This window comes from Mangifera indica, unplaced genomic scaffold (genome assembly GCF_011075055.1).
Source record: "Mangifera indica cultivar Alphonso unplaced genomic scaffold, CATAS_Mindica_2.1 Un_0005, whole genome shotgun sequence".
NCBI classification, from domain to species: Eukaryota; Viridiplantae; Streptophyta; class Magnoliopsida; order Sapindales; family Anacardiaceae; genus Mangifera; species Mangifera indica.
The window spans coordinates 363,935-382,077 of record NW_025401097.1 but is presented as its reverse complement, the minus strand read 5'-3'; the positions used below and the strand labels follow the sequence as shown (position 1 = coordinate 382,077).

At 32.1% G+C, this 18,143-nt stretch overlaps 2 protein-coding genes across 2 annotated transcripts; both read left to right on the top strand.

Annotated features, from left to right (window-relative positions):
- Positions 1-4,205: 4,205 nt before the first annotated feature.
- Positions 4,206-10,097, top strand: LOC123205419 (protein HEAT INTOLERANT 4-like). The gene is made up of 14 exons (XM_044622369.1): positions 4,206-4,634; positions 5,453-5,491; positions 5,604-5,657; positions 5,803-5,866; positions 6,334-6,392; positions 6,493-6,617; positions 6,743-6,802; positions 6,997-7,055; positions 7,525-7,601; positions 7,733-7,771; positions 8,856-8,918; positions 9,006-9,053; positions 9,125-9,253; positions 9,597-10,097. The coding sequence occupies exons 1-14, from the start codon at positions 4,431-4,433 to the stop codon at positions 9,642-9,644; spliced, it is 1,068 nt and encodes a 355-aa protein (XP_044478304.1). The 5' UTR covers positions 4,206-4,430; the 3' UTR covers positions 9,645-10,097.
- Positions 10,098-14,836: 4,739 nt separating this feature from the next.
- On the top strand, positions 14,837-15,825 carry LOC123205422. Its single transcript, XM_044622371.1, has 2 exons — positions 14,837-15,119; positions 15,260-15,825. The coding sequence occupies exons 1-2, from the start codon at positions 14,837-14,839 to the stop codon at positions 15,823-15,825; spliced, it is 849 nt and encodes a 282-aa protein (XP_044478306.1).
- The last annotated feature ends 2,318 nt before the right edge of the window (positions 15,826-18,143 follow it).

Below are 18,143 nucleotides of genomic sequence, written 5' to 3'. Positions count from 1 at the left end.
TTGAAAAATTGAATATATGGTGTCAATTCTTGTGTGTTAGAATAAGTTTTAGATTTGTTTGTTGTTGAAATGGTAGTCAGAAAATGCAAGTTCGATCGGAAAATGGACCTCATGCATTGGTAGTCATCTTGTGGGAAATCATTATGCCCCGTGACATTGCAAGGTGGATTAAGTTATCATGAGGTGGGGAGGGATCATGAGGAGAGGGGCATAAGTCAGTTTTCAAATAATATCATCTCATGGTGACCATGTGGAAGGGGGGAATTATGAGTTTTTAAATAGTATCGATCTTAGGAAATCTTTAAGGGGGGAATTTAGATTTCAAATAGTATATCTCGAGGGATCTCATGGGAGAGGGAAATTTGTGAGTTTTTAAACATTTAGGGAGGAAAGTGAGTTCTTAAACATTTAGGGGACAAAGTGATATATTTTATTATAGAGTTTTTCAACATGTGGTTTGCGAATTTAAGATCTGTTTTTTCCAATTATCATGAAGATTGATAGCTCTTAGATATTTTAGGGGTTAGAAAAAAAAATTCAATACAATTGCAATCTTTTTACCAATGCAATTGTTTTTGCATATGTACATTTCATATTAAGGTTTTTTGACATGTAGATTTCAAATTTTGTGTCCGTATTTTCGATATAATTATCAAATTTTTCGTGATATCAATTTTTTTCTAGAAAAATTCATAAAAAAAAAATGTAAGAACTTAAGGGGAAATTGAGATTTTCTGCAGTGGAGCAACACTTTTGGATATATGTGACATCACGCATACAACGAGATCCTATATCCAAGATCAAATCCACATTAACAAAGGATTAATTAAGGTTGTTTGAGAGGCGTGTTTTGGGCACTTTCTACATTTTTTAGGCAGGAGATTTAATTGAGTGTTGATACACTCCTTTATATCAAGACAAGTGTTAAGGGGTGATGTGAGAGATCAATTATAGTTTCGGGTTAATAGGGTCGATGTGAGGTTCAACCTATTTGAGTTTGCTCTTATTACCAGCCTTCACTTTAGTTAATTCACTAACATGAAGATATATCTTCCACAGGGTACATACCATAGGATTTGGGACACTTATTTTCGAGAAAGTGAAATAAAATGATGTGGAGTAAGTATTTTCAGTGAGGCCATGAGGGGATAATGATACCAACGTCGTTAAATTGGCCCTATGACATTGTCTTTATATTGTGTTACTAGGGAACACTAAACAAAAAAAGGTTTCTCAAGAGTTTCTCTATTTGGTTGATCATTTGGACAGATTCAATTCTTACTTGTGGGGTGTATGGGTATGTGTGTGTATACATACATCGATCCATGTGCCAATCATTACCTATGGGGTGTGTGTGTGTATACACACACACAGACACACATGGTGGTAATTGAGGAAATTTAAACATTACTATTGATACTGCAGTTTGGATATACGAGGATTCCCTAGCCAGACCTCCTTAGATATGAAAGGTATCATTACCCATTCCATTGATTTTGTTAATTAAGATTAATAATTTACTTAACATATTTTGGAATTTTGACAGATTCTACAGATCGCTCATGGTTGGGTTATTAAGAAGGACTCGTTAGTTTGTACCTTATACACAAACTCATTGAAACCAAAGGTCAAACGAGTGAGTCATAATGTTCCTATATCGTTTGCTGAACATGAAGAAGAATTCCAAAAATGGTACTAGGAAGCTCAAGGATCAAACATGAGTGAGGTGTATAGTATCAAATTGAAGTCCAAATCAGCGTTTTAGAGCATGGTTGTGGAGCTCTACCAATGGTTGATTGATGAGGTAAGTGGACTTTATATAGTGACTTTGTTTTAGTGTTTTATATATTAATGTAAACAAAATGATTGTTGCTTTTATGTCGATCACCAACATAAAGATTCGTTCTTGACATTACTATGTCGACCCCAACATGATAAGATGGATGTTGTTCCACAAAATTGGTTGCAAATTAAGTCGTTGCATCTTTCAACTATTTTTTATTAATAAATATGTCACCAATTTTTATAGAATTTCTCTCTCACATTGTTCTTAGACCATTAGATGTTGATGTTGAATGTTGCGAAAGAAAATCGAGTAACCACTTAAATGGATCAATGAGGATATCATCAAAAGATGGTCCAACATAATTGTCACCACCTTGAAGAGGATTTGTAAGTTGGAGACTACTTATATCATAGTTAACAAGTGACATCTCCTCGAAGTATGACTCATCAAGAAGAATATCAAACATCTGATTCCCATCAAAGTCACCTTAATCTGGAATCCTCTCTTTGTCTCTATATACTCATTCTTTAGCAATATACAATGTATCATTATAAAAATCTTCAAAGTTTTCCTTGTTAGATTCCTATTTTAGTTCACCATTATTATTGCCACGACTTTCTTCTTCTCCTTATGCCTTGATAAGGGTAGTTGTAACAAAAATTGAAATATATTCCTCGAAGTATTTAGACATGTTAATAAGACCCTCAACATTTTCATCATTTTCAATTTTTATAAGGTATTCTAAGTCGAGATGTTTTGGTTTCATCCATAACTAAATATTGTTCAGAGTCCGATCGATATGACACTTTTCACTAAACAATTGGACAAATTTCTCAAGTGTCATTTTCTCTAGAATTTTAACCACTTTTTTTAACCTCCAACGTATTTCATTATGTTCTGATCACTTTGAATCAATTCTCTTTTGTAATAAACAATAGCATTGTCTGTCATTTTAATAATCAATCCTACAATGACCAGTATTAGTAAAAAAAATTTATCAAAAAAATATACATTAAACTATATCAATATAATCAACTTTATTTCATGAGTAGAAATTTTACATAATATATGTGGTTTAAGGAATTTAGAGTTTTGTGGTAGAGTATCTACTTGAAATTATAACATAGCATACTATGGTTAATTTGACACAAATTTTATTATTAATTTACCCCCAAAGCATAAAACATCGCATTACCTCCATATTGTTAAATATCAATATTTTGCTTCTTACTTCATGCATAACACCTAACTTGGGCAAATATCAATTCAGCACTCCAAATTAAGAAAAAAATTCCATGTACACCATATATACTGGTAAATTTTATTTAACCCAACATTATAACTTATCTCTCCACCATACATGGTATAATATCCAGTAGCACCCTTATGCATGTTTACTATCAAAATGCCCCCTATATTTTTTTAACATTCATTTATGACACAATTTTATGTAAATATTTAAAATACATGAATTTGAATTGACAGATAAATTAAGATTTAGGTTTAGATTCCTATACATAACTCGATATCACAAACCGATTTTCTTGGAATTGAACTCAGAAATATGAACTTTTTTCCTTCTGATCAAATCCATAGTGTCGGATATTGAGTGAAACTAAAAATCTGAATAATGTGAAGAAGACAGGGGTAAGGGTTTATATAGAAGGTATAGAGGGTATTTTTGATAGTTTAAAAAATATTTGGGCACTTTTGCTTAAGTAGTTTGACTTTTAGGTAATTCTGCTTTGGTAGTTCAAAATTAGGCATTTATTGCTTTGGGCATATTAAATTTGGACAATTAATTTAATTTTCCTTAATTTAATTACAACTTTGCTAAATTTAGTTTAACATGTTAAAGATAGTTGAATGAAATAATATTTCAGTATTTTTTTATTATTGTTAGTCAAATACAATAATAATTTATACATATAAATTTACTCAAACACAATATTAGTTTATATCTATTTATCTTTAATCAAATTTATTTTTATTGTAATATTCTATTTTTAATAATAAAAAATTATTAGAACTAAACATCCTCTAAATAATAATGTTATTTACTCTGTTTACTCACACCTGTTGTTCGGATGATAAAGTGGTAATAAAATAAATAAAGCAGTTTTGGGCTTAGGCTACTTCCTTCGTAATTGAAATTTGGGCCCCGGTTAAGGTAATTGGAAGCCCTAAACATTTATTCCTGGTCCAAAATTATCTTTCACGGCGAATTACTTGACAAAATTAAAGTAAGCCCTTGAGTAGCCCACCTTGTCAAGCCCATGTTTTCTTTTGTTTACTTTACAGGAAGAGTTACAGGTGGTCATCTCTGATTTGCCTATCATACACATGGTCGTTTTCAAAAATCATTCTTATCCTCCCCTCCACTTAGCCGACTGGCGACTGGGGAACTTTGGAAACTTCTGAAAATTTTGGGACTTTCACAATATTCAACACATCCCTATCTTTCAAACCAAGATAATCCGCGTTAAATTCACGTCGAAAATTAAAATCCCTATATAAACTACGTTCAAAATACTGACGTCCTTTTTCTCTCGCAAATTCAAATTCCTTTCACTCGGATCCAACTCCCAAATCCCATCTCTCTCGTATTTCTCTTTTTTTAATTCTCAGCTTCACAACAACGAAAATGGGGAAGGGTGCTAAGCGGAAGACCGCCATCAAAGATGCAGCCGACGCCTCCAAAGCTTCCTCTTCTTCGCAGGACAACCACAAAGACCACCAGCAGCGGCAGCCGAAGCGGCAGACCAGCAAAGCTCTTCGAGCCAAGCGCGTCAAGCAGGAAGATAAACCGGAAGCCAAGACGGAGTACTTTGAAGATCAGCGGAGCTTGGTATACAAATGTTCTTCTTGTTTGTTAATTTCTGCATTTTTGTATTGAACACGTTCTGATATTGATTCAGTTGAGCTCGTTGTTTGGCGGAGTACTGTGTGGTGCTGGACTGGTAATGTTACTAGATGTGGAAAAGGATAATGTGTTTTTGGTTGTGTTCAATTTGAAGACTTTTTGTTTTTCACGGCAATTTTAATGGTTTCTGTTTGATTGCTGAAATTTAAGTTGGTGGAAAGTCGTTTGAGGTTTTTGAACCTGTGTTCTTTGGTGAAGGAATAGGCCTGTTTTGACATTGAGTTGATTAGCGCTATTAGATGTGTTTTGTTGTTACAGAAATGATAGTTGCGAGCTGATGCTTTGCCGTTCAATACGCATTAAGATAGCGAAAAAGAATAGGAATTGTGAAATGTTTAGAAGCTTAGGTTTTAGGTATATAAAATCAAAGGGAAAAGTTATTTGTGCTTGCGAAGTATGATTTTATATTAGTTAAAATCAATATCCTTTATCACTAATTAGCGTTGGTGTTGCTAGTATGATGCTTTTTGTTGCAAGTGCGTGTTTGATGTTATGGAAAAGTATCCCTTTAACAATTTGGACCCAATAATTATGAACCTAAAATTAATAATTGAAAATGAGTAAATTTTTTACAATTCTTTATTAGCATATGTAGTTTGAGTGTTGCTTTGTCTGTATTAGGAGTGTACATACCTGTGCGATCTTGAATGTGTTCGTGGATAGGGTGATTATAGAAAGTGATTTTCAATTGTGCCTGTGTTCTGTTTTACCTGATATGAATTTGTCAACCTTGTGTTTTGTAGGAAGATTTGTGGAAGGCGGCTTTCCCTGTTGGAACTGAGGTTTGATTGAAAACTTAATTTTTTTTTTTTTTAAAACACTAGGGTGTTCTTCTCTATATCTATTTAGTCAATTAAGTTCTCTTTCTTATGCATATTAATTTTCTCTTGACAGTGGGATCAGTTGGACTCACTCTACCAATTCAAGTGGGACTTCTCAAATCTGGAAGTGAGTTTCAGGAACATCTTTGCTTTTTATGTTTTCATTTTTGAATTTTCTGTTTCAGATGTTCTTAATTTTTCTTTAGTGTTGATTGGCTTAAAAGAATCAGCTAGAATGATAAGGGTAAATACACTGTTTAATTCTTGGTTAGGATGCATTTGAAGAAGGGGGAAAGCTCCATGGGGAGAAAGTTTATCTTTTTGGTTGTACAGAGCGTAAGTTTACATCTTGGACTTCATATGGCTTATCTGCTGGGGTTTTCTGTTTTCTGCTCTCAGGAACATGCTCTCAGAGATGAGAAGAGGAATTATTTTATGTTTTTTTTAATATTTGTGTACGTTAGGGTTATTGGAGTTAGGAAATTGTTTCACTTGTGTGAAATAAGTTCCTGTTTACATAAAAGAAGGCATTTTCACTTTGATTATACAAAACAGTTTCTCAAAAAGCCAAAAAAGAACAATAACTATTCCTAAAATTATAAGTGTTTCAAGAATGGTTTTTATGGATATTTTTTGGGGATACCAATTAGCTAAACAGCTTTTGTAGTTGAGAGAACAGAAAATTTATTTTGAGAAAACAAAACTCTTTTGAGAGCAACAAATGTGATGTTTATCCTTGATTGTCTTAGATTAAGCTTATAATTTTTGTTAATGTCGTCATATTAAGTTTCCTCTTCCTGCAGCTCAATTGGTCCCATACAATGGGGAAAACAAACTCATCTGCATTCCTGTAGTGGTGGCAGTAAGTTTATTAGCTTTTAGAATGTTAAATTATTTGCAAGAATCGATTTTCATCTCTGGGTTGTGAATTTTCTCCTTACATATATCTCTTATTTGTGCAGGTTGTGTCTCCTTTCCCACCTTCTGATAAGATAGGTGTTAACTCAGTTCAAAGGGAGGCTGAAGAAATTATTCCCATGAAGGAAATGAAAATGGACTGGGTTCCATATATACCTCTAGAAAAACGGTATCTACAAATGAACTTCTTTTACTCTTGCTATTAAATTGATTATATAGAACTATTTCTTTTTACACATTATTAAGATTATTTCACAATTTTTGATGTCTTTGGATAATTTAAATCCTGTACAGAGACATGCAAGTAGAGAGGCTGAAATCTCAAATATATATCTTGGGTTGCACGCAAAGAAGGTAAAGTTTTCTTTTCACTTTTTGCACTTGTTTTATTCCATTAAATGATCCGATAAATTGTAGGTTGCTTGGTCTAGATTACATTGCTAGTTAGATGTGAAATAAGTTGTTTTACTGATGAATGTTGAATTGTTTTCTAAATGTTAAGGTGTGTTTTTGTTATGTTTACTTATGCATTTGAAATCCTTTTGCAGGAGTGCTTTGAGACATTTGAAGTTAGATCGCATTAAGAAATACGAATATTGCTTGCCTTGTGAGTTTTAGAGCTATTTATGTTAACTTTACTGCATTGTACCTAAATTTTATAGTGATATACAGCTTATCATAGTATAAAGGACAGAATTATTTTTGTTTCCTATCTAGCGAGTTGTAGAAAAGGGATAAAACATAATAAATGAAACAAAAAGGATCTCTTACATATTGGTGAAAATTATTTTTATGATCATTGATGCTTTGTACTTGGCAATTATCAGATTTTTTTACTTTTATTTGGCTATTGAGGAGTTAGACAACTATAGCATAGGGGATAGCCTAATTGATTTGATCTCTACTGATCAAATCCCTCTCAGATCAACCTTGGAAGAAGTGGGATGGGTGCATATTGAAAAGAAGGAAAAAAGACTGTTAGCTCAGATACTACATATTAGTGTTCCATCATATATTATTGCCGTTGCTTGGAGATCTAGAATATTTTTTTGACACCCATTTATTTTTTTTGACAGATTTCTACCAGCCATTCAAAGAAGATGAATTTGAACAAAGTACTGAGGTTCAAATTATGTACCCACTTGAACCACCAGTAAGCTTAGAGTTTTGACAAGAGTCATCTTTACTTGGTTTTTTGTTGACAAATTGTGTCGGTTAATTTAATTAGATGATTTGAGTAGACGTGCAAATTGTGTGGATTAACTTTTCTTTTTATTCCTGCAGGTTGTTTGTTCATTTGATTGGGAATTAGATGAACTTGAGGTATATAATTATCTTAAAAGTTTAAGTTCTAGTATAACATGGAATTTTTAATATTTTTTTAAAATTTTATTGAATTGAACAAATAAAAGTGTTTCTTACAAATTCCCAAGAGATTTGTTAGAATTTGATCCAAGTGAAGCTAATAATAATTCTATTATTAGCTTTAAAGTCTGTAAGTATTGGGATCCTGTTAACAATAGAAATTTCGTATTGAATGGGAATTGTTTATTTTGAAACAACTTTGTAGGACCCTAAATTGCAATAAACAAATAACAGGAAATTTTTATTGAGTAATAAGCCTAGATGCTTTACCTAGATCGGAACAGAGTTGCTCATACAACTAAAAAGTTCTGATACAGGACCCTAAATTGCAATAAACAAATAACAGGAAATTTTGTTTGAGTAATAAGCACATACAACTAAAAAGTAAATTATTATAAAATAATATAGCCTAGATGCTTTACCTAGATCGGAACAGAGTTGCTCTACTTACCGTATCAGAACTACTCTGTTAACAATGTTTGGACAATAATCGATGTCTTCCCCTACTAATAATGACTTGCTTAAATTGGTAACTCTTCCCTTATCCAATCCTAAATCCTATCTTAGTTTGAATAGGTAAGCTTATCTTTAAGATAACTCACTCTCTATTTATCTTTTAGCTTTTAATCTAATGAGTAAATCCTTGGTTACCCTGCTCTTTTATTGCGTCCTGATTTGAATGGGTGTATTTCTTCACCCACAAAGTCTTCTTGACCCTCACTTGTAAACATTTAATGTCTTGACTTTCCATTGCTTTTTATGGTAGGTTGCCACAAGCGGGGGCCTAACATACTTCTTTTGGTTGGGATTGCTGTTTGACCAGCTTTTTGTTATCTTCTTATTACATTTTATTAGCTTAAATATGAATTATTATAGGGAGAGACTTTTCAGTTTGTGTTGGAATTGATAAGCCCTCATGTAATTTTTTAATATTATTTTGATTCATTATTCTGTATGTTTTCCTCCTCTTTCTCAGAACAAAAAGAGAGCGAAAAGAGAACAAAAACTAGTTATTGTAATAAATTTATCTATAAATTTGTAGGAGTTCACTGATGATTTGGTAAATGAAGAGGCATTGACTGAAGATCAAAAGGATGCCTTTAAGGTGAAGTACAATGAAAGATGTGAAAGTAATTTATAGCACTTCAATATTCTAGAGAATAATGGTTTTTCTTTTCCTTATTGTCCTCAGGAATTTGTAAAAGAAAAAGTTCGGGAAGCAAAGAAAGCCAATCGAGAGGTATTTTTTTTTTTCAGATATTAGTAGTTGTACATATGCTCCAGTAATCATACTAATTTCTTTTCTTTTAGGCAAGGGAAGCCAGAAAAAAGGCCATTGAGGAAATGAGTGAGGAGACTAAAGCAGCATTCCAGAAAATGAGGTTTTACAAGTTCTATCCTGTCCAAAAACCGGATACACCAGATATATCAAATGTAAAGGTAAAATTTGGAGACAACTGCTTTTTATTTATCCAATGCAAAGGGCCTTTGAGTTTCTATTATGCCATTCCATCATCAAAAGCAGCACTGATGCTACTTGCTAGACCTTGATTTTAGGCTAATAATTGTTGAGACATGCTAATCATTTCCTAGAACTGAGACATTTCTACTAGTATACTGACACACACTGTCTTGGTATTTCTTGCTTTCAGAGTTTGCTCTGGTGCGATTTAAGTAGTCGAGTGAAAGCTAAAAATAAACTATCAACATAGAGTCATATCAGTTTGTGTGAGACATGGTCTTTCCGCTAACTGTTATTCTGCATTCTGATTTTTTTGTGCAGGTTCCATTCATAAATAGATATTACCGAAAGGCTCATGAGGTTCTATAATCAAGCTCATTTCACAGTTGTATTCCATAGATGTTCGAAATCTGATATTACTGCCGAAGGGGGCAAATCGCTCAATCAATGATTTTGATCATCATATGCACTCAAATTAGGGGGCATGCTCTTTATGTCCTGACACAGAGATTCTGCATCAGTCTAGGTGTTGCAGGCAGATCCGTGTAAACTTATAGTATCAGCGTTTCCAGATAATTGATTTAGTTATTCATGTCAGTGTAGAGGAACATCTGTAAGATAGTATGTTGAGACGAAGTATCTGAAATTTTTTATTGGAGTTCTCAAGCTTCCTGTGAGGAGATTCCCTGTCACTCAAGTTTGTTGGGAGTTTCATGTTTGGGAACTTTTGTGTACGAGTGGGAGCTGGATTATCAAACATAATTAAATTAGGACCAATTAATAATTTTATGTAATAAAAAACATTCTATTTTATTCTTGACATCATAATTCTTTTTCTATTGAATAAATTAGAGTTTATGATTTTTAATATGATCTGTTAATTTAGTATAATATGGTGTGAAAAATATTAGGTTAGAGAAGAGTTTTTTATATTAAATTTATTTCGGATCAATTTGATATGATTTAAAATTAAATCGGATAGTATTAGGGATAATACAAAAGTAATAGATTTGATTTGAATCGATATGAATGTTTAATAAATTGTATATAGTTGTATCTTTATATAATTATAATTAATCATATTATTGTTTATTTTTATTTAAATATTTTATTTTATTATTAAGCAGTAAGAATTTGATTTAGTTAGTCTAATTATAGATGTGTTTCTTAAAAGTCTTACTTAAGTTATAATTATATATTGTATTTTTATAATAATAATTTAAAATATTTACATAGTACGTATAATTGTATCTTTGTTTAATTATAATTATTAATGTTATTTTTATTTTTATTTAAATATTTTATTTTATTATTAAGTAGTAAAATTTTGATTTGGTTAGTCATATCATTGACATAGTTTAAAAGTTTTTAATATGTAAACATTAAGAGCATTTGTTAATACGACAAAATATTATATTATGTGTTTTATTAATAATAGATTGAACTAATTTAGTGAAGAAATTAAAATAATAAAAATACTTTGGAGAGAAAATTATAAATAATTTCATATCTAATTGGGTTAAATTGGATCAATTCAAATATTATAGAGTTAAATTAAAGTTAAAAATTTTGGTACAATTTTAATTCGGATCAAATTAAAATTAAAAGTCTTTAATATAAAATTTAAACTGATATTATATGAATACAATCTAATAATATGAATTATTAAAGCCTAGAATAAATCAAAATTTATTTTTATTTTTAATTATAGAAACTAAACATACATTCTATTAGATACAAATGCGTCTAACTTTTCATATCATTAAAGATTAATGACAAATTTTTATTATAATTCAGAAATGATGATAATGGCAATTCTTGATTGATGTGGATAATTTAATGGCTAATATGGAAAATTTTAAGGTTAGCGTGGAAAATTGTAGTCCAGAAAATTCTAAATTAACCTTTTTCTTTAAATGTTTTTTTTTTTTTTTTACAAAAATCATAAAAACTTACTCAAAATAAGTAAAACTCAACCGAAATTAAAATTCATCACACTTTAATCACCAGATTCTAGTAACCAAACATTGAATAAAAGTCAAATGAAATATAGTGATTATAAAAAAAAAATAAAAAAACAAAATCCAAACTTTCTTAGAAAATCCCTACCATAAAACAACACAACAAATTAATTTTTAATTTGATTTTGTTTATTTTTGGTTATTTTTTATTGATTTATGGGATTTTTTGAAAATAAATTTAGGAAAAGAATATAATCTTTGGTTTTGTGGGTTATAAGTAACCACATCAATATTTTTAATAAAAAAATTATCACATCATTCATTTTTAATATCATGGTATGTTAAATGATAGTTTGGTATCTTAAAAAAAATAATGACAATTTGGTTCATTCAATAAAAATATTAAACTTTAATACAAAATTTAATCCCTTTCATGAAATAAAAGTTTGTGATGTTTTTATCTCAATCATTTTATAAACAACTTTTATTGCAATTTGAGATCTTAATAGATCATTGAAAATGTCTCGAATTTTAGATCATTGACAATTGTTATCTCTGCTCTTTTCCTCCCTTTGCCCATCATTCTCCTTGGTAGGCCAAGACGCGTAAACCGCAACCTAAATTATAAACCGTTTTTCAAAAACTTTTAAACTCAAATTAAATCAAATTATAATTTTTATATAATTAAATTTAATTTTACAATTTGAATAAAATTATATACACTCTTACAATTCACCTCGTTACATATATCTAATAAAATTTGTTTGGCATTCATTCAAATACAGCAACACAACCCATGAATATGGTTTTCATAATTATTTGGCAATTGACATATTTTTGTATGTGATTTGTTAATGTGACTGTATGAGAATATGTTCATCGATTAATACGTTATTTATATACTTAAAATAAAGGAAAATTAAAATAAATGCCCTTTTTTGTGGGGTAATAAACAAATTTACCCCAAATTTTGGGGTTAAAGCATAAATACCCTTAAATTGAAGTATTTAAACGAAAATGCCCCAAATATCCCCTTAAATACCAAAACTACCCTTCTAATTTAAATTACTATTTTATTTAAGGGTAATAAAAAATTTACCATAAATTTTGGGGTTAAAGCATAAATACCCTTAAATCAAAGTATTTAAACAAAAATGCCCCAAAATAATACCAAAACTACCCTTCCTCTATTTCTATATAAACCACATATCTTCCTTCATTTTTAACATATCTGAGAGAGATTTCTGAAGAGAGAAAATAAGTTCGTGTTCAAGATTTCGGGGGTGAAGAGAAAAGTTCGTCATTACGAGGTATTTATCCATGTCATTACTTTAATCGTTATTATTTTATTAATAATGCAATTATATGTGATATTTTATATAATAAATTATAGTTATATGTAATATGTAAAATAATAAAAATTAGATAGGTTATGTTTTAAATATTATAGTAGTATAGGATAACATGATATTACTTCAATCGTTATTATTTTATTAATAGTGTAATTATATGTGATATTTTATATAATAAATTGTAGTTGTGTGTAATAAGTAAAATAATAAAAATTAGTAGGGTATGTTTAATAATATTATTTTGTCAAATTAAAGTATGAAATAGATATAATTGTGTAATAGATATCTGTAAATACTATTTTCAATCGTATTATTTATGTTGATTACATATTTGATTTAGGCAATATACAATTTAGCTCCAAATTTTAGGAGTTAAGCGAAAATACCCTTATATTAAAGTATTTAAACAAAAATGCCCCAAACATCCTCTTAAATACCAAAACTACCCTTTTAAATTAAATTATTATTTTTTAAAGGATAATGCCAAAACATGATATATTTAAGTAGTCACAATAGATAATAGAATTACAGAATAGGTATAATTATGTAATAGACATCTGTAAATATTATTTTCAGTCGTATTATTTATGTTGATTATATATTTTATTGTAGGATTAATCTAAATGGCTGGATATGCTTCAATTAGATATGGGGGAAATTGGATAGAAAAGGGTGATAATGTTATAAAATATGTTGGAGGTAATAGAATAAAATTCCAGAACACACATCATTCGAAGAATTAATCGAAATAGTGAGCGACAAGTGTAATATAGATCGACGGATATTTAACATTCAGTTGAGTATGAAACCGAGACATCTCGACGACGGTGCTCCGATAGAAATTTCGAATGATGAGGATGTTGAGGTTCTTAACGGTCTATCTAACCTCTTCAAAGAATGTGTTCTAGTTTTTGTTATAACTACAGTTACTGATGATACTTATGAGACTCAACAAGCAAATGAAGATTTTCAAGGTGGGGAGTCGAGCAGTTATCCAGAAAATCAAACTATTGGTGTAGAAGAGATTCAAAATATCGAGATCAATCCGAAACAAGAATTCTTAAAGGAAGATTTTGCACATATAAATGAAGTTAACGTTGATGCATTGTATCGCGCAGAAGAATTCCTTAATGGGGACGAAGCAATTTTTCCAGACTGGAGTGAATTTAATGGAAAGGTTGAACAGAATATTCCAATCGAAGAACCAGAGATTGAAAAGAAGACCTATGGTAATAACGATATTGGAGGTACGAGTTATTTTCCAGAAATAAATCCTGTTGGTGGGAATGTTCTTACTGATGCATTTCATTGGTTACCACATTTTCCTGATCAACCATCTACATCTAGAAACTCTAAAGCATCGATCGATACTGATTCTCCAAAAGCTGGTACATTATTTCCTAGTAAACAACATGTCATTGATGCGATAACTCAAGACGCGCTTCGTAGGGGATATCAATTTTTTGTGAAAAAATCAGACACGCGTAGGTGGGTTATTAAATGTCGCAACAAAGAATGTAAATGGCATGCACGGGCAGTTAGGGTGGGAGAAATTGATAGCTTTGAATTACGTCGTATAGATAGCTGTCACACATGTTGTAGAAATCAGATATTACCTCATCATAGGCAAGCAGGTGCTCGAGCTTTGGGGCAGATTTTGAGGACCAAATTCATTTTAGTTGATTGTGTTTATCGACCGAAGGAGATCATTGCTGATATCGCCGACCGATATAAAATTGATATATCATACGCACAAGCATGGCGGGCGAGAAATTGGACGCTTCAATCATTGAGGGGCACACCAGAAGAGTCGTTTATGTTGCTGCCAGAGTATTGCCTCAATTTAGAGCGTTGCAATCCGGGGACGGTGACACATATACTAACGGATGAGGAGGATCGATTTAAATACTTTTACATGGCATTCGGTTGTAGTATCCGTGCATTTCAGCAACATATTCGACCGGTTATTTGTATTGATGCTGCTTTCTTGAAGGGTCGATATCTGGGTCAACTATTTATTGCTGTCGCATTAGATGGGAATAATCAAATATATCCACTTACTTTTGGGATTGGTCCCAGGGAAGATCATGACACATGGTCCTGGTTTTTAACAAAGCTGAGGGATTGTATTGGTGAGGTACCTCATTTGGCCATCATTTCAGATCGACATGTCAGCATATTTTCTGCATTGGCTGAAGTTTTCCCTGGTGTGCATCACGGTTATTGTTGTCACCATCTCCATTGTAACATGCGGTCCAAGTACAAAAAGAATGCTAAAGTCGCATGGATGTACTGGAAAGCAGCCAAGGCGTACACTGAATTTGAATTCCAACAAGTCATGAAGTCACTGTTCCGTTTGCACCCTGAGGCAACTGCATACCTGCATGAAGTGGGTTTTGATCGATGGGCACGAGCATATTTTCCAGGTCATAGGTACAATATAATGACTACCAATATTGCTGAGTCGTTTAATGTCTTGGTCAAACACGCTCGATGTTTACCTATTACTATGCTGATCGAGTTCATTAGAGGTACATTGCAGCGATGGTTTTATGAAAGAAGAAATCATGCTGGTAAGTTCATATTCACTGTTATACTATGTTATAAATGTGTGTTACCAAACTTATACTTGGTTACTAACCAGATGAATTTATATTTATATGATTTACAGATGCTTGTACCAGTCCAGTCACACCTTGGGTTGAAGATAAGATCGCAAAACGTGTACGGAAGTCTTCGAACTTAGAAGTGCGTCCTATAACAACTGAGCGATACCAGGTTCTTGGTAGTGGCCAATGCCAATATGATGCCCTCGTAGACCTGACGGAGCATACATGTACTTGTAGAAAATTTCAATTATCAAAGATTTCTTGCATGCACGTTATTGTTGTAGCCAGATATATGAAGCTTACAACTTGCCTTCAATGGGTGCATTCATACTACAGCACAGCTTTTTATCGAACAGTGTATGCAGATGCAGTCAATCCATTGGGAGATCAGTCAAAGTGGCTTCATCCGGAGGAGACAACTGTTATCCACCCACCATATGTGCATCGTCGTCGTACAGGACGTCCAGCAAATAAAAACAGATGGCCTTCTCAAGGAGAGGTTGTTGAACAACTTATCTGTAGCCGATGTCATCAACCTGGACATATAAGACAAAACTGCAGAAGCCCTATTCCAGTACCTAGTTCTGTACCATCAAGTTCAGAAAGAAAGAAGAAAGATGGAAAATAAATGCACTTGTTATTTGTACTTCTTAATTTTAATATAAATGTTATTTTTCTACTTGTTTTTGTAACTCTAATGTTCGTGAATGTTAATTTTAATATAAATGTTGTACTTGTACCTGTTTCTGTAAACCTAATGTTTCTGATTGTTACTGCGAATATTATCTTTTTATATTGATTTTTTTATTTTGAGTCTACAAAGATCCTTCGATTACGCTTCACAATTCCTTATATCGAATCACATGCATATTCAACCCTAATAAAGGCTATATATTGAAAGTTGAAAACAATTTATATATATATATATATATATATATATATATATATATATATATATATATATATATATATATATATATATATATATGCCTTGCAAATATTCTCAATATTTAATAAATTTTGATATTATTTGTGTAAAATTAAATAAAAAAGAAAATGACTTGTTGTAATAATGGAAGAAACACCTTTAAGTTATACATCTCATTCTCATTTTCGATTAAAAAATATTGTGTTTCAAATCCAGATAGAACCGCATATAACTATAGTATTTAATTTTCTCAAGTATTTAATTTTAACTATAGTCTTTTAATATTTCTTAATTCTTTGATTAAGTATTTTTAGCTATATATTTGTTATGAACATATAAATGAATCAATATATAGATAAATATATATAGAAATGAATAAATCAGTTAACACTCACATCGATAACAGGTGGAGACGGGAACGTGAAAACCCCTGTCGATAGTCTGTCACCATCGTCCCGAAAAGGCTGTAATATAATTTACAATTATTATAAAATTACATATGATTGCGTATATAAATAGATGAAATATCTTATAAAATATTAACTTTTTTACCTGTCCGACAGTATCTGTGTGGTGATGAGAGTGTCCGACCTCCGTACGAGTCGTCGTATCCACTATACGACTCAATCTATCCTTCATAAGAGTCATCCTACCCTCGATGACTCTAAACCTATCCTCCATCCTAGCCTCTAATCTAGTAAGTCGATCTAAGATAAGATTTCCCCATCGAGCCAATGTAGCATCAAAGTGATGAATGGAGAAATCTGATCCAGTGGTAGGAGGATCATCTGATATCTGCTCAGTGGTAGGAGGCATAGGCACGGGATCCGATGATATGTGCTCAGTGGTAGGGGGCCTAGGCCCGGGACCCGGTGATATAAGCTCCTCGATAGGGTCGCTAATCGGGCACGTGGGAGGGGGCTGAACAGAAGCATCAACAGGAGGAGGAGCAACGATCGGAGAACTGACGTCACGAGGACTCGATGGTGCATCTCCTAACGCCGAAGAAGATCGACTATCTGATATCCCTGTATATTGGACGATATCCTCATACCACTCCGTATCTATCTCAACAGGAGATAAATCTAATGGAAAATTAACATCATCCTACAAGATATTTATTTTCAATATTCATTATTGTCATATCCAGAGTATATGTTAATATTTAATTAATTAGTACTTACTGGATCTCCAGTGAAGATAGCTAAGATAGAATCCCATCCCGGAATGTCCTTCGTGTGCCATCTCAACATTCGGGCGGCTCTAACATACGACGACTCGTCTACCCATCGAAATAACGAGTCCAGCGTCTCGTAAATCCAAAACTGCAATATCAATATAAATCGATTATTGTATATATTTACAATCATATTAAACTAATTTTATTTTAAACATTCATTTTTTGTTTGAATTAATAAATATCATAATTACCTGAAACGCTAATGGAAATCCCATAATGTCATACTGCTTAAGCTGATTTTTCTTTTTCTTTTTCGGACCGGAATCAATAGAAATTCGGGAGATGTTATCGCATATAGAGCGATATGTCATCTGCCATACTCGTACTCCCTACGGGTATGCATTAAACCCATCCAAATGATCAGCTAATTGTAATATCTTCTGGGGAATTGTTTTTCTCAAGTCACTCCCTAACAACCCCATGTGAAAATAAAACAACAATGCTAACTTAACTGCATCAGTGTCATCCTCCCCCCACGGTCTCTGCTGGAAAACACGACTCAGATCAGCATATGTAACTGATTTACACTCGTGAAAATATGTCTGGAGGATCCGATCTGTGGCCTTCGATGGAATGTAGAGGTCGATATCTACCAAATGACTGAATCGAAGGCCCGTCATAATAGCAAACTCATATGCACTGAATCTGACATCCATGTCATTAACCCGAAACCATAGCTCCTCTCCCAAAGTCACCTTATTTACTGCTCGAAGGATGAAGAAATGTATTAGGACCCCACTAAATCGACTATCCTTCAACTCTAGGAAGTGTCCGAAAC

What these genes read in the sequence shown, in the direction of transcription:
- LOC123205419 (XM_044622369.1), top strand. Translation starts at nt 4,431, where the DNA reads ATGGGGAAGGGTGCTAAGCGGAAGACCGCCATCAAAGATGCAGCCGAC. An exon ending in TCTTTTTGGTTGTACAGAGC is followed by an intron (nt 5,867 to 6,333) that starts GTAAGTTTACAT and finishes CTCTTCCTGCAG; the next exon opens with CTCAATTGGTCCCATACAAT. An exon ending in ATACGAATATTGCTTGCCTT is followed by an intron (nt 7,056 to 7,524) that starts GTGAGTTTTAGA and finishes TTTTTTTGACAG; the next exon opens with ATTTCTACCAGCCATTCAAA.
- LOC123205422 (XM_044622371.1), top strand. Translation starts at nt 14,837, where the DNA reads ATGCGGTCCAAGTACAAAAAGAATGCTAAAGTCGCATGGATGTACTGG. An exon ending in GCTGATCGAGTTCATTAGAG is followed by an intron (nt 15,120 to 15,259) that starts GTACATTGCAGC and finishes TATGATTTACAG; the next exon opens with ATGCTTGTACCAGTCCAGTC.